Raw genomic sequence first — 17,500 nt, 5'->3', positions numbered from 1 at the left:
CTTACGTTACTTACTCGATCAAACCACCTCACACCACACATTGTCCTCAAACATCTCATTTCCAGCACATCCATCCTCCTGCGCACAACTCTATCCATAGCCCACGCCTCGCAACCATACAACATTCTTGGAACCACTATTCCTTCAAACATACCCATTTTTGCTTTCCGAGATAATGTTCTCGACTTCCACACATTCTTCAAGGCTCCCAGAATTTTCTCCCCCTCACCCACCCTATGATCCACTTCCGCTTCCATGGTTCCATCCGCTGCCAGATCCACTCCCAGATATCTAAAACACTTCACTTCCTCCAGTTTTTCTCCATTCACACTCACCTCCCAATTGACTTGACCCTCAACCCTACTGTACCTAATAACCTTGCTCTTATTCACATTTACTCTTAACTTTCTTCTTTCACACACTTTACCAAACTCAGTCACCAGATTCTGCAGTTTCTCACATGAATCAGCCACCAGCGCTGTATCTTCAGCGAACAGCAACTGACTCACTTCCCAAGCTCTCTCATCCCCAACAGACTTCATACTTGCCCCTCTTTCCAAAACTCTTGCATTCACCTCCCTAACAACCCCATCCATAAACAAATTAAACAACCATGGAGACATCACACAACCCTGCCGCAAACCTACATTCACTGAGAACCAATCAATTTCCTCTCTTCCTACACGTACAAATGCCTTACATCCTCGATAAAAACTTTTCACTGCTTCTAACAACTTGCCTCCCACACCATATATTCTTAATACCTTCCACAGAGCATCTCTATCAACTTTATCATATGCCTTCTCCAGATCCATAAATGCTACATACAAATCCATTTGCTTTTCTAAGTATTTCTCACATACATTCTTCAAAGCAAACACCTGATCCACACATCCTCTACCACTTCTGAAACCACACTGCTCTTCCCCAATCTGATGCTCTGTACATGCCTTCACCCTCTCAATCAATACCCTCCCATATAATTTACCAGGAATACTCAACAAACTTATACCTCCGTAATTTGAGCACTCACTCTTATCCCCTTTGCCTTTGTACAATGGCACTATGCACGCATTCCGCCAATCCTCAGGCACCTCACCATGAGTCATACATACATTAAATAACCTTACCAACCAGTCAACAATACAGTCACCCCCTTTTTTAATAAATTCCACTGCAATACCATCCAAACCCGCTGTCTTGCTGGCTTTCATCTTCCGCAAAGCTTTTAGTACCTCTTCTCTGTTTACCAAATCATTTTCCCTAAACCTCTCACTTTGCACACCACCTCGACTAAAACACCCTATATCTGCTACTCTATCATCAAACATATTCAACAAACCTTCAAAAAACTCACTCCATCTCCTTCTCACATCACCACTACTTGTTATCACCTCCCCATTTGCGCCCTTCACTGAAATTCCCATTTGCTCCCTTGTCTTACGCACTTTATTTACCTCCTTCGAGAACATCTTTTTATTCTCCCTAAAATTTAATGATACTCTCTCACCCAACTCTCATTCGCCCTTTTTTTCACCTCTTGCACCTTTCTCTTGACCTCCTGTCTCTTTCATTTATACGTATCCCACTTTTTTCCCTGCAAAAATCGTCCAAATGCCTCTATCTTCTCTCTCACTAATACTCTTACTTCTTCATCCCACCACTCACTACCCTTTCTAATCAACTCACCTCCCACTCTTCTCATACCACAAGCATCTTTTGCGCAATCCATCACTGATTCCCTAAATACATCCCACTCCTCCCCCAATCCCCTTACTTCCATTGTTCTCACCTTTTTCCATTCTGTACTCAGTCTCTCCTGGTACTTCCTCACACAGGTCTCCTTCCCAAGCTCACTTACTCTCACCACCCTCTTCACCCCAACATTCACTCCTCTTTTCTGAAAACCCATACAAATCTTCACCTTAGCCTCCACAAGATAATGATCAGACATCCCTCCAGTTGCACCTCTCAGCACATTAACATCCAAAAATTCTCTCTTTCGCGCGCCTGTCAATTAACACGTAATCCAATAACGCTCTCTGGCCATCTCTCCTACTTACATAAGTATACTTATGTATTTCTCGCTTTTTAAACGAATCATCAGTCCTTTAAACCAATCATCAGTCCTTTTTCAGCACATAAATCTACAAGCTCTACACCATTTCTATTTACAACACTGAATACCCCATGTATACCAATTATTCCCTCAACTGCCACATCACTCACCTTTGCATTCAAATCACCCATCACTATAACCCGGTCTTGTGCATCAAAACCACTAACACACTCATTCAGCTGCTCCCAAAACACTTGCCTCTCATGATCTTTCTTTTCATGCCCAGGTGCACATGCACCAATAATCACCCATCTCTCTCCATCAACTTTCAGTTTTACCCATATTAATCGAGAATTTATTTTCTTACATTCTATCACATACTCCCACAACTCCTGTTTCAGGAGTACTTCTACTCTTTCCCTTGCTCTTGTCCTCTCACTAACCCCTGACTTTACTCCCAAGACATTCCCAAACCACTCTTCCCCTTTACCCTTGAGCTTCGTTTCACTCAGAGCCAAAACATCCAGGTTCCTTTCCTCAAACATACTACCTATCTCTCCTTTTTTCACATCTTGGTTACATCCACACACATTTAGGCAACCCAATCTGAGCCTTCGAGGAGGATGATCACTCCCCGCGTGACTCCTTCTTCTGTTTCCCATTTTTAGAAAGTTAAAAAGATACAAGGAGGGGAGGATTTCTGGCCCCCCGCTCCCGTCCCCTCTAGTCGCTTTCTACGACACGCGAGGAATGCGTGGGAAGTATTCTTTCACCCCTATCCCCAGGGATAATATACATATATATATACACACACACACACATACACACACAAACGCACATACACACACACACACACACATACATATATATACATATGAAAAATGTAAGAAACAATTTAGAAAACTGAAACTTCTAGCTTGAAATGAAATGAAAAAATGAATGTCACATAATGGTTCAACCTCTGGCTAAGGAAAAAGGAAATGTTTAAGTTATTTACACAAACGTCAATAGTAGTTCTCATCAATTTAACCACTGTATCAATAAGCTTCAAATGTCTAAGCTACACTTTTTCCAATTTCACTATTTTCTTGTCAAAGCACCATGTATGAAAACTATCACTCCAGTAACACAACTATAAACATTTACTTCCCTTTAAAAAAAGTTCTGGGAAGTCTTTGTATATATATATATATATATATATATATATATATATATATATATATATATATATATATATATATATATATATATATATATATTTTTTTTTTTTTTTTTTCTTTTTTATACTTTGTCGCTGTCTCCCGCGTTTGCGAGGTAGCGCAAGGAAACAGACGAAAGAAATGGCCCAACCCCCCCCCCCCCATACACATGTACATACACACGTCCACACACGCAAATATACATACCTACACAGCTTTCCATGGTTTACCCCGGACGCTTCACATGCCTTGATTCAATCCACTGACAGCACGTCAACCCCTGTATACCACATCGCTCCAATTCACTCTATTCCTTGCCCTCCTTTCACCCTCCTGCATGTTCAGGCCCCGATCACACAAAATCCTTTTCACTCCATCTTTCCACCTCCAATTTGGTCTCCCTCTTCTCCTCGTTCCCTCCACCTCCGACACATATATCCTCTTGGTCAATCTCTCCTCACTCATTCTCTCCATGTGCCCAAACCATTTCAAAACACCCTCTTCTGCTCTCTCAACCACGCTCTTTTTATTTCCACACATCTCTCTTACCCTTACGTTACTTACTCGATCAAACCACCTCACACCACACATTGTCCTCAAACATCTCATTTCCAGCACATCCATCCTCCTGCGCACATCTCTATCCATAGCCCACGCCTCGCAACCATACAGCATTGTTGGAACCACTATTCCCTCAAACATACCCATTTTTGCTTTCCGAGATAATGTTCTCGACTTCCACACATTTTTCAAGGCTCCCAAAATTTTCGCCCCCTCCCCCACCCTATGATCCACTTCCGCTTCCATGGTTCCATCCGCTGACAGATCCACTCCCAGATATCTAAAACACTTCACTTCCTCCAGTTTTTCTCCATTCAAACTCACCTCCCAATTGACTTGACCCTCACCCCTACTGTACCTAATAACCTTGCTCTTATTCACATTTACTCTCAACTTTCTTCTTCCACACACTTTACCAAACTCAGTCACCAGCTTCTGCAGTTTCTCACATGAATCAGCCACCAGCGCTGTATCATCAGCGAACAACAATTGACTCACTTCCCAAGCTCTCTCATCCCCAACAGACTTCATACTTGCCCCTCTTTCTAGGACTCTTGCATTTACCTCCTTTACAACCCCATCCATAAACAAATTAGACAACCATGGAGACATCACACACCCCTGCCGCAAACCTACATTCACTGAGAACCAATCACTTTCCTCTCTTCCTACACGTACACATGCCTTACATCCTCGATAAAAACTTTTCACTGCTTCTAACAACTTGCCTCCCACACCATATATTCTTAATACCTTCCACAGAGCATCTCTATCAACTCTATCATATGCCTTCTCCAGATCCATAAATGCTACATACAAATCCATTTGCTTTTCTAAGTATTTCTCACATACATTCTTCAAAGCAAACACCTGATCCACACATCCTCTACCACTTCTGAAACCGCACTGCTCTTCCCCAATCTGATGCTCTGTACATGCCTTCACCCTCTCAATCAATACCCTCCCATATAATTTACCAGGAATACTCAACAAACTTATACCTCTGTAATTTGAGCACTCACTCTTATCCCCTTTGCCTTTGTACAATGGCACTATGCACGCATTCCGCCAATCCTCAGGCACCTCACCATGAGTCATACATACATTAAATAACCTTACCAACCAGTCAACAATACAGTCACCCCCTTTCTTAATATATTCCACTGCAATACCATCCAAACCTGCTGCCTTGCCGGCTTTCATCTTCCGCAAAGCTTTTACTACCTCTTCTCTGTTTACCAAATCATTTTCCCTAACCCTCTCACTTTGCACACCACCTCGACCAAAACACCCTATATCTGCCACTCTGTCATCAGACACATTCAACAGACCTTCAAAATACTCATTCCATCTCCTTCTCACATCACCGCTACTTGTTATCACCTCCCCATTTACGCCCTTCACTGAAGTTCCCATTTGCTCCCTTGTCTTACGCACCCTATTTACCTCCTTCCAGAACATCTTTTTATTCTCCCTAAAATTTACTGATAGTCTCTCACCCCAACTCTCATTTGCCTTTTTTTTCACCTCTTGCACCTTTCTCTTGACCTCCTGTCTCTTTCTTTTATACTTCTCCCACTCAATTGCATTTTTTCCCTGCAAAAATCGTCCAAATGCCTCTCTCTTCTCTTTCACTAATACTCTTACTTCTTCATCCCACCACACACTACCCTTTCTAAACAGCCCACCTCCCACTCTTCTCTTTTTTTTTATACTTTGTCGCTGTCTCCCGCGTTTGCGAGGTAGCGCAAGGAAACAGACGAAAGAAATGGCCCAACCCCCCCCCCCCCCATACACATGTATATACATACGTCCACACACGCAAATATACATACCTACACAGCTTTCCATGGTTTACCCCAGACGCTTCACATGCCTTCATTCAATCCACTGACAGCACGTCAACCCCGGTATACCACATCGCTCCAATTCACTCTATTCCTTGACCTCCTTTCACCCTCCTGCATGTTCAGGCCCCGATCCCACAAAATCTTTTTCACTCCATCTTTCCACCTCCAGTTTGGTCTCCCTCTTCTCCTTGCTCCCTCCACCTCCGACACATATATCCTCTTGGTCAATCTCTCCTCACTCATCCTCTCCATGTGCCCAAACCACTTCAAAACACCCTCTTCTGCTCTCTCAACCACGCTCTTTTTATTTCCACACATCTCTCTTACCCTTACGTTACTCACTCGATCAAACCACCTCACACCAAACATTGTCCTCAAACATCTCATTTCAAGCACATCCATCCTCCTGCGCACAACTCTATCCATAGCCCACGCCTCGGAACCATACAACATTGTTGGAACCATTATTCCTTCAAACATACCCATTTTTGCTTTCCGAGATAATGTTCTCGACTTCCATACATTCTTCAAGGCTCCCAGAATTTTCGCCCCCTCCCCCACCCTATGATCCACTTCCGCTTCCATGGTTCCATCCGCTGCCAGATCCACTCCCAGATATCTAAAACACTTCACTTCCTCCAGTTTTTCTCCATTCAAACTCACCTCCCAATTGACTTGACCCTCAACCCTACTGTACCTAATAACCTTGCTCTTATTCACATTTACTCTTAACTTTCTTCTTCCACACACTTTACCAAACTCAGTCACCAGCTTCTGCAGTTTCTCACATGAATCAGCCACCAGCGCTGTGTCGTCAGCGAACAACAACTGACTCACTTCCCAAGCTCTCTCATCCCCAACAGACTTCATACTTGCCCCTCTTTCCAAAACTCTTGCATTTACCTCCCTAACAACCCCATCCATAAACAAATCAAACAACCATGGAGACATCACACACCCCTGCCGCAAACCTACATTCACTGAGAACCAATCACTTTCCTCTCTTCCTACACGTACAAATGCCTTACATCCTCGATAAAAACTTTTCACTGCTTCTAACAACTTTCCTCCCACACCATATATTCTTAATACCTTCCACAGAGCATCTCTATCAACTCTATCATATGCCTTCTCCAGATCCATAAATGCTACATACAAATCCATTTGCTTTTCTAAGTATTTCTCACATACATTCTTCAAAGCAAACACCTGATCCACACATCCTGTACCACTTCTGAAACCACACTGCTCTTCCCCAATGTGATGCTCTGTACATGCCTTCACCCTCTCAATCAATACCCTCCCATATAATTTACCAGGAATACTCAACAAACTTATACCTCTGTAATTTGAGCACTCACTCTTATCCCCTTTGCCTTTGTACAATGGCACTATGCACGCATTCCGCCAATCCTCAGGCACCTCACCATGAGTCATACATACATTAAATAACCTTACCAACCAGTCAACAATACAGTCACCACCTTTTTTAATAAATTCCACTGCAATACCATCCAAACCTGCTGCCTTGCCGGCTTTCATCTTCCGCAAAGCTTTTACTACCTCTTCTCTGTTTACCAAATCATTTTCCCTAACCCTCTCACTTTGCACACCACCTCGACCAAAACACCCTGTATCTGCCACTCTATCATCAAACACATTCAACAAACCTTCAAAATACTCACTCCATCTCCTTCTCACATCACCACTACTTGTTATCACCTCCCCATTTGCGCCCTTCACTGAAGTTCCCATTTGCTCCCTTGTCTTACGCACTTTATTTACCTCCTTCCAGAACATCTTTTTATTCTCTCTAAAATTTAATGATACTCTCTCACCCCAACTCTCATTTGCCCTTTTTTTCACCTCCTGCACCTTTATCTTGACCTCCTGTCTCTTTCTTTTATACATCTCCCACTCAATTGCATTTTTTCCCTGCAAAAATCGTCCAAATGCCTCTCTCTTCTCTTTCACTAATACTCTTACTTCTTCATCCCACCACTCACTACCCTTTCTAATCAACCCACCTCCCACTCTTCTCATGCCACAAGCATCTTTTGCGCAATCCATCACTGATTCCCTAAATGCATCCCATTCCTCCCCCACTCCCTTATATATATATATATATATATATATATATATATATATATATATATATATATATATATATATATATATATATATATATATATATATATATATATATATATATATGTGCGTGTATGGGCGCATATACTCTTTGTCATCAATGATCATTTCTCATATCAGCAGTTCACCCACCGGCCAACGCCTGATCAATCAAGGGCCACTGTCTAAACAGATTTATGTAATGCAGGAATTATCTATAATTTTGCTAGTTTTATTTTACAGCAAAGAAAAATGAATTCTCAATAGACAACTGTCTTTGCTGAAATTGAATAATTGATAAGAGAGGAAGAAATCTATCAAATATGTGCAGGGAAAAGAAAGTTCAGTTCGATTACCCGAAAATATTCCACTTCGTTTAGTCGAGACAACACCTATAATCCGAATAACTAGAGAAACATGAGATTCGTGAGTTTATATTCGGGTCGGCAACGAAACATGTCTTTCTCAGTTATTTGTGTCTTCTTTATGGTTTTACCATTACTCTGCTCCGACGATGGTGTCCAACTAGAGCCCAACCCTAGCAATATGTATCATGTGTTATCACCACAACTTCCTCTGTGTACAATATACACCACATCAACCTGCATGTACATTACACACCACAACTACCTCTGTGTACATTATACACCACAACAACCTGCGTGTACATTACACACCACAACTACCTCTGTGTACATTATACACCACAACTACATCTGTGTACAATATACACTACATCAACCTGCGTGTACATTACACACCACAACTACCTCTGTGTACATTATACACCACAACAACCTGCGTGTACATTACACACCACAACTACCTCTGTGTACATTACACACCACAACTACATCTGTGTACACTACACGCCACAACTACTTCTGTGTACACTACACGCCACAATTACCTCTGTGTACATTATACACCACAACAACCTGCGTGTACATTACACACCACAACTACATCTGTGTACGTTACACGCCACAACTACATCTGTGTACGTTACACGCCACAACTACATCTTTGTACATCACACTCCACAACTACCTCTGTGTACATCACACTCCACAACTACCTCTGTGTACATCACACTCCACAACTACCTCTGTGTACATCACACTCCACAACTACCTCTGTGTACATCACACTCCACAACTACCTCTGTGTACATCACACATCAGAACTCCATCTGTGTAATTACACACCACAACTTCATCTGTGTACATCACACGCCACAACTACCTATGTGTACATCACACACCACAACTACACCTATGTACATTACACACCACAACTGCCTGCGTATACATTACACACCACAACTACATCTGTGTACATTACACTTCACAACTACCTGTGTGTACATAACAAACCACAACTACCTGTGTGTATAATACACTTCACAACTACCTGTGTGTACATTACACACCACAACTACCTCTGTGTACATTACACAGTGCAAGTGGAGAAAAGGAAGAATTTGAATAAATGCAATGATACATCTTTATTAAATGTTATACATAAAACATATTTACATATGTTGCATGAAAGAAATCATACTAAATCCAGAAGCACTCATTAAAAGGATCTACAGTCCAAACAGATCAACATATCGAGGAGTGTTCGCTGTCAAGGGACTCAGAGTGGACATCGTCCACCAGTATTACCACATCTGTGAGTAGTGTCAAATGTTTGTCTGTTTGGGAGTTCGTGCGTTTATGTGTGCCCTTTGCCCAGCCGTACCGTAGAACCTGGAGGCCCCAACTTCAGAATTTAGTTAAAGTTTTAAGCTAAACCACGTTGACCTTGAATACCATTTTCAGGCCACCAGTGGCTACCCAGAGCCAACCTAGCCATGTAGACTGCAGTTAATTGATTCATTTAATTCAAAAAGGGAATTTAGTGTCTTCAGATCAAAATAAAGGTACCTTAGGATAAAAGTCAGGGTGCAGAGGTATCCGTGACGAGCTTTTAAGGCCAACAAAGACCATCTTTCAATGTTCAGAGTTACCACACCTTCCTGTAGCACACAGAGGTTCCTAATTTTGGGTATGGGTACTTCAAAAACCTTGCGAATTTTTAAGGCACTGCATGTTGGCCTCCCGTCCGGGACCTCCAAGGTTCAAACAACAGTTTTATGGTACTCACTCAACTCAGAAGTAAGAACACACTTCAGTTTCTCAACAGTCGGCCTTAAAGGCACATTCAAAAGCTAACAAAGGCCATCTTAAAATATTTTTCTAAAAAAGCCAATTTTTTCACGTGCATTGCCGGTTTACCCTACAGATGACGAACACAGATATAAGCTCTCACTCTTTTCAGTTCCGTGCAAATTCTATTTATATTGTACCTCTCTATGTATGGAAACATGTTTTGGGATCTAGAAACCCAGAGCTTCGTCAGGGCCTGGTGCTAGAGGGAAGCGGCTGGCGGCTGCTTCTCGACTATCAGAGATCTCTGTAAACAATACCTTATTTCACAGCTGCACCACGGATATGAACCACCACCCGGAGACCATTGTGAGGGGTCGGTCGGCCAGTCTAAAATGTCAGTCTTTAGTAGAATGGATCTTTGTAGTTTCATCACATTACTGTATCTTATCTAAATTAAAAAAAGATAACATGTGAGAGGAATTGGTGAAATGTGAGTGTATCATCTAAAACTCAAATTAGCCTTTTATGTAGTTTAAGATACTCTTATAGAGTTTTGTGTAGTTTGAGATACTCTTATTGTGTTTTTATGTAGTTTGAGATACTCTTATTGTGTTTTTATGTAGTTTGAGATACTCTTATTGTGTTTTTATGTAGTTTGAGATACTCTTATTGTGTTTTGATGTAGTTTGAGATACTCTTATTGTGTTTTTATGTAGTTTGAGATACTCTTATTGAGTTTTGATGTAGTTTGAGATACTCACTGAACTTTTTTGTAGTTTGAGATACTCTTATTGTGTTTTTATGTAGTTTGAGGTACTCTTATTGTGTTTTGATGTAGTTTGAGATACTCTTATTGTGTTTTGATGTAGTTTGAGATACTCTTATTGAGTTTTTGTGTAGTTTGAGATACTCTTATTTTGTTTTTATGTAGTTTGAGATACTCTTATTGTGTTTTTATGTAGTTTGAGATACTCTTATTATGTTTTGATGTAGTTTGAGATACTCTTATTGTGTTTTTATGTAGTTTGAAATACTCTTATTGTGTTTTTATGTAGTTTGAGATACTCTTATTGTGTTTTGATGTAGTTTGAGATACTCTTATTGTGTTTTCATATAGTTTGAGATACTCTTATTGTGTTTTTATGTAGTTTGAGATACTCTTATTGTTTTTTTGATATACTCTTATTGTGTTTTGATGTAGTTTTGAGATACTCTTATTTGTGTTTTTATGTAGTTTGAGATACTCTTATTGTGTTTTTTATGTAGTTTTAGATACTCTTATCGTGTTTTTATGTAGTTTGAGATTATCTCTTATTGTGGTTTGTGATGTATTGTTGGAGAGACTCTTACCGGTGTTTTATCGTAGTTTGAGATACTCTTATTGTATTTCTATGTAGTTTGGGAGGTACTCTTTATTGGGTTTTTTATGTAGTTTCGAAATTCTCTTTATTGTGTTTTATGTAGTTGAGATCTCCTATTATGTATTTATGTAGTTGAGATTCTCTTATTGTGTTTTAATGGAAGGTTTTGGAAATACTCTTATTGTGTTTGTTTATGTAGTTTGAGATACTCTTATTGTGTTTTGGATGTAGTTTGAGATACTCTTTATTGAGTTTTTATGTAGTTTTGAGATACTGCTTATTGTGTTTTTAGGTTGTTTGAGATAAACTTATTGTATTTTTATGTAGTTTGAGATACTCTTATTGTGTTTTTATGTAGTTTGAGATACTCTATTGTGTTTTTATGTAGTTTTAGATACTCTTATTGTGTTTTTATGTAGTTTGAGATATTCTTATTGTGTTTTTATGTAGTTTGAGATACTCTTATTGTGTTTTGATGCAGTTTGAGATGCTCTTTTTGTGTTTTTATGTAGTTTGAAATACTCTTATTGTGTTTTTATGTAGTTTCAGATACTCTTATTTTGTTTTGATGTAGTTTGAGATACTCTTATTGTGTTTTGATGTAAGTTTGAGATACTTTTATTGTGTTTTTATGCAGTTTGAGATACTCTTATTGTGTTTTTATGTAGTTTGAGATACTCTTATTGGGTTTTGATGTAGTTTGAGATACTCTTGTTGTGTTTTGATGTAGTTTGAGATACTCTTATTGTGTTTTTATGTAGTTTGAGATACTCTTATTGTGTCTTCATGTAGTTTTAGATACTCTTATTGTGTTTTTATGTAGTTTGAGATACCCTTATTGTGTTTTTATGTAGTTTGAGATACTCTTATTGTGTATTTACTTAGTTTGAGATACTCTTATTGTGTTTCTATGTAGTTTGAAATACTCTTATTGTGTTTGTATGTAGTTTGAGATACTCTTATTGTGTTTTTATGTAGTTTGAGATACTCTTATTGTGTTTTGATGCAGTTTGAGATACTCTTATTGTTTTTTGATGTAGTTTAAGATACTCTTATTGTGTTTTCATGTAGTTTGAGATACTCTTATTGTGTTTTGATGTAGTTTGAGATACTCTTATTGTGTTTTTATGTAGTTTGAGATACTCTTATTGTGTTTTTATGTAGTTTGATATACTCTTATTGTTTTTTCATGTAGTTTGAGATACTCTTATTGTGTTTTGATGTAGTTTGAGATACTCTTATTGTGTTTTGATGTAGTTTGAGATACTCTTATTGTATTTTTATGTAGTTTGAGATACTCTTATTGTGTTTTGATGTAGTTTGAGATACTCTTATTGTGTTTTTTTTGTAGTTTGAGATACTCTTATTGTGTTTTTATGTAGTTTGAGATACTCTTATTGTGTTTTGATGTAGTTTGAGATACTCTTATTGTGTTTTTATGAAGTTTGAGATACTCTTATTGTGTTTTTATGTAGTTTGAGATACTCTTATTGTGTTTTTATGTAGTTTGAGATACTCTTATTGTGTTTTTATGTAGTCTGAGATACTCTTATTGTCTTTTGAGAATTCCTGATGCGTAGCGTGAGGATCCTTTAGCCTGTTTAGAGTCATTGTGTAGATGGATTCCCTTACAGTATAATATACATAATGACCGCCACAGACTCTCTTCAACACTCCGATCCCGACCACCAAATCAATATTATGATGTCACGAAAATGTTGATGGTTCGTATGTAAACAAATTACCTAAAGAAAAAGGTTTTTTATTCACATATCTAATCAAGGTGGACTGGATGGAGTATTCCAAGTATGCGGACAAAAAGAAAATGGTAAACGTTGTTCTTCTAGTGCCATCATGTACCTGGACAAGGTACCACTTCTGTCCTTGAATCCCTACACCTGAGCATAAGTGTTCAGTATTCCTAAACGTAATGTCTGGTATCTTGGTTGTCCCGACCAAATGTTCCTTCCTGACCATGAGATACAACAGAACGAGCCTTGAGTGGGATGGTATCCGGCGGCCTGTCCTTATGAAGGTTCATCTGTGCATCAGGCACAGATTACAACATAAGTTGTGTGTCTACCACAAGAGATTTGTGCATTTCGCTTACCTGATCGAAGGTAATGGAGAACGGTGCGTTATAACGGTATAAGCAGCGAGTTTACTGTATATGGTCTTTGTAAAAGAAGCGGTCACTAAGCTCTACATTTCAAAAACATCCTCAAAGAAAACTGGGTAACAAGTGTTATTTTTAGCTACTGAAAAAATGCCTTGATGTGCGACAGCATTTCACAGACAGGGTTACCACCATCCGTACATGTTTACTGGACAAATGCTGCTCTGAAGTGTTCTTGTTCGTTCACTAAATATTATTTCTGACAACAGTCTAGCACTGCTTCTTGAAATGTATATCAGATATGGATTTGAAAAATAACGGAAAAGTTTGATGAATAAACGAAAAGTAGTATAGCCTTAGGGTGCAGGAGCCATTAGGGAGAGGTCGTGAGTAACTTCATGACTCTTTTATAGAAACTGGTCCCGGGATAATCAAAGATATACAACAGAATGCTGAAGAGAAACATCAATGTTGAGGTTCTCTGTAGGAAAGAGAAAAGCGTCATTTGAACTATTACTCATGTTCTGCTTACTACTACGTATCACTCAGGTACCCTTTGAGTACCACTTACCACTCGTGTATTGCTTGAGTACCATCTTTGATTACCACCTATGACTCACGTGCCACTTGAGTACCAACGTTCACCCGTGTAGCGTTTAAGCACCATCTACTTTCCTTGTACCACTTGAATACAACCTATTACTTGTGAGCTGCTTCAATACCTGACACATTGTACCACCTCCGTGATTCCATGACCTGCTGGGGGTCTCGCACTATGGCACCTGCGGCGCTAATGTAGCTCGCTTCCTTCGCTTTTTACTTCGTTCTGTTAAATAAAAAAAAAAAGAAATAAGAAACATTAGAAAATGGGTCAGCTATGTGTAGCAGTGAAACATACAAACTCTTAGTATCCCCGGTTTCTCTTTGTCAACTTTGCCAAAAGTCTCACTTGCTACTTAAGTCTGTTGCCTGTGTCCTTCATAAGGAGAATCGTGAAGAAGGCAGACTGGTAAAACTACGAGAATAGCTATCACGTTTATGGATAAGGAATTATTTAGCAAACTGTTTCATTCCCTACATGAGGCCAAAACTAGAATATACTTTGCAAGGTTGGTCACCATACCTAAAAAAGTACAATGAGCTAATATGAAAGGTCAAGCGGAGGGCAACAAATGGGACCAGAATCAAGAGAAATGAGTCTCAGGAAAAGGCTAAGGCTTCGATTTGCCCACCTTGGAAAAGAGAAGAGTGAGGGATGATCTGACCTTAAACTTTAAGTTTTTAAAACTGATCGATGACGTAAACAGTGAGATGTGAGAGGTGTAGGGGTAGATCAACCAGAGGATATAACTTATAAATAAGCAAACAATTCTGTTTTAAAAGGTGTAAAGAAATATCTTTTTAGTACAAAAATGGTGGATGAATGGAACAGAATGACTGAGACAATGCTTAATGTAGAAAATATGCATAAAGTTAAGACGTTGTATGAGAGAAAATGTTCAAGAGGTGGGGCCCACAAGTGTAAATATTCCCTCCCGTCAGCACAAATGAATAATTACACACACACACACACACACACACACAAACATACACACACACACATACACACACACACACACACACACACACACACACACATAGGCACAGGAGCATCCGTGATGTAATGGTTAGCCAACCCGGGCTCGGACCCGCATGGGTTCGAATCCTGGCCGTGTCAGTAAACCTACAATCAACACAGGTGATTATCTTCCCCTTGGGGCTGGCCAGTAAATGGGTACGTAGCTTAGGCTGGTGTGTGTGTGTGTGTGTGTGTGTGTGTGTGTGTGTGTGTGTGTGTGTGTGTGTGTGTGTGTGTGTGTGTGTGTGTGTGTGTGTGTGTGTGTGTGTGCATAATACAGAGAAGTAAAGACATGGTACAAATATGCAACGTTAAGAGAGGGGCAACACATGTGTAAAACTCTCTCCCCGTAACACACAGTTATCACATAGAGAAGGTAAACGTGTAATGAGGTCACATCTTTATAAAACTCTCTTCTCCTCTTTAAGAAAAAGGCAATTGCAAATAATTTCACATTAGCTGTGCGTTTGGTGGGAAGTAATGATCGGGCAATACCCTGCACAGGTGAACTAACAGCTACTCCGTTCTCTTTCTCTGCCACAGAGGGAGCGCTCAACAGCCACATGCTCAACCTGTCGCACGCGCATCGCGAACACACGGGCACATACCTGTGTGAGGCATACAATGGTATACCTCCCAATGACTACAAGACCTTCAACGTGGAAGTCCACTGTAAGTATCGAGGTTTTCGTATGGGGGTCTCGGGCTGGTAGGTGAGGGTAGGATCCGTTTCCTTTTGGTAGACGGGGAGTCCTGTAGGATGCTCTTCATAAGATTTAGCGAATACTAATTATCTTAAATTTTCTCCTCATATCTTATGTAGTTATAAATGTGGTAAACACCGAGTTAAACAGCTAGCGAGTGCCACTTAAGCAAGCCAAAGTAAGACCATAACTCCAAACTCAGTCCTCCATAAAAAACTGAAACCCTTGTACACAACCCGGTAACATTCCTGTGTATACATCAGGAAGACGGTCAGGGCCCTTACCGAACTAATTACTGTGGGGAGGACCTAGCAATAGGAAGGATGTCTCAGCTCTAGTGTATGAGAGTCTGTATCACTGTAAGCCTCCCTGGTGATGGCGGAGTCTGTGGTACTGTTGTGCTCCCTCAGGGTCTGCGAGCCTGTTACAGAGGTGCTCATTGTGAGATGCAGCGGAGACCACTGGTTGCCTGGATAACTCGTCCACAGGTTATCGTCCGTTTTCAGTTCTCTCATCCCCTCCGTCCTTCCTCTCCCAGCTTTACTACCCCTTTCCTTCTTCCTCATCCTCCCCTCCTTACTCTCATTCGCCCTCTTTCTCCCTTTCAGCCAGCATTAGAAGGATAAAGAAACTGTCGTGCTGGAAGGAATGAACAGACAGTGATCATGCGGTTTGGCTAATTCATTACTGATTTACTATCAATTTCAATCAAAGATGAGAAAGTAACTGAACCGATAGAATGTTACGAATACGATAAGAAGCTGAAGAAGTACGGAGCTAAAGGACTGATAAAAGCAAACTCAAGAAACTGATGTTGCTGCAAAAGGTACTTGGATTTTAAGCTAGAACCATATATTCCTGGTAATACATCACAACTTTCGAAAAGTTGAAAGTTATATCCCAAACATATGTAGGATATGCAAACTGGTATACATGATAGATAGAGATGTAGTACCTGAAGCGAGATGTATCAACTGTGCACTGGGAAAGTGTGACTGCCAAGTACGTCAAGAAAACAAAGGCTATTTGTGGCACTGTTCGACACGCAAATGCACAGAACAGACGGAAGAAAAAAATATAAGGCTGTCAGGGAAAACATGAAATGACTTAATAACAAAAAAGTGATGATGATGACAGAAAATGTAATTGAGCTATATAGATGGCAAGGTAAGATTGCAAGAAAGATAATGATAAAATATATAACGTAAAAAGCACAAAATGAAGTTAGAAAAAAATATGAAGTGAAAAGTCCCAATAGGCAAGAGAAAAAAAATTACAGGCAGGCAATAACGAAGAGGCAAGTAAGTGTGAGGATATCATCACACCAGAATGTGTACGTATAAAGTGCTCCAGTTTAAGCGTAAACGTGAAATGGTGATAAACTTAGGAAGAAAGTAAATATGATGACTTTGATGTTTGCTACTAATATACATATCACATTCTCAGATAGTCATAAATGTGGATTCATATTCCCAAAAGAATTAGCCCAAAGGGAACTTTGCCATTTTCACTCAGTTTTCAAGACAAAAAAATTGATCAATATAATTTGAAAAAAAAAAATTTGGACAATGTAGGTGTAAAAATAAATAAAATGAACACCGTGGAGGAGCACTGAAGAAACAAAACCATAACTATATATATGTAGGGATGGTATTGCAGTGGAATTTATAAAAAAAGGGGGTGACTGTATAGTTGACTGGTTGGTAAGATTATTCAATGTATGTATGATTCATGGTGAGGTGCCTAAGG

The 17,500-nt window shown here is 39.7% G+C and overlaps 1 protein-coding gene across 1 annotated transcript in view; it reads left to right on the top strand.

Moving 5' to 3' along the window:
* The window catches only part of LOC139753915 (uncharacterized), a 330,432-nt gene that overhangs the window by 109,075 nt on the left and 203,857 nt on the right, over positions 1–17,500 (top strand). The window contains exon 6 of the mRNA XM_071670874.1: positions 15,591–15,719. Within this exon, the coding sequence (XP_071526975.1) occupies positions 15,591–15,719 (129 nt within the window). The remainder of the gene's footprint in view (positions 1–15,590; positions 15,720–17,500) is intronic.

The sequence above is a fragment of the Panulirus ornatus genome, chromosome 16, assembly GCF_036320965.1.
Source record: "Panulirus ornatus isolate Po-2019 chromosome 16, ASM3632096v1, whole genome shotgun sequence".
In the NCBI taxonomy this organism is placed as follows: domain Eukaryota; kingdom Metazoa; phylum Arthropoda; class Malacostraca; order Decapoda; family Palinuridae; genus Panulirus; species Panulirus ornatus.
Note: the sequence above shows the minus strand (reverse complement) of the source record. Positions and strands in the feature narration are given on the sequence as shown.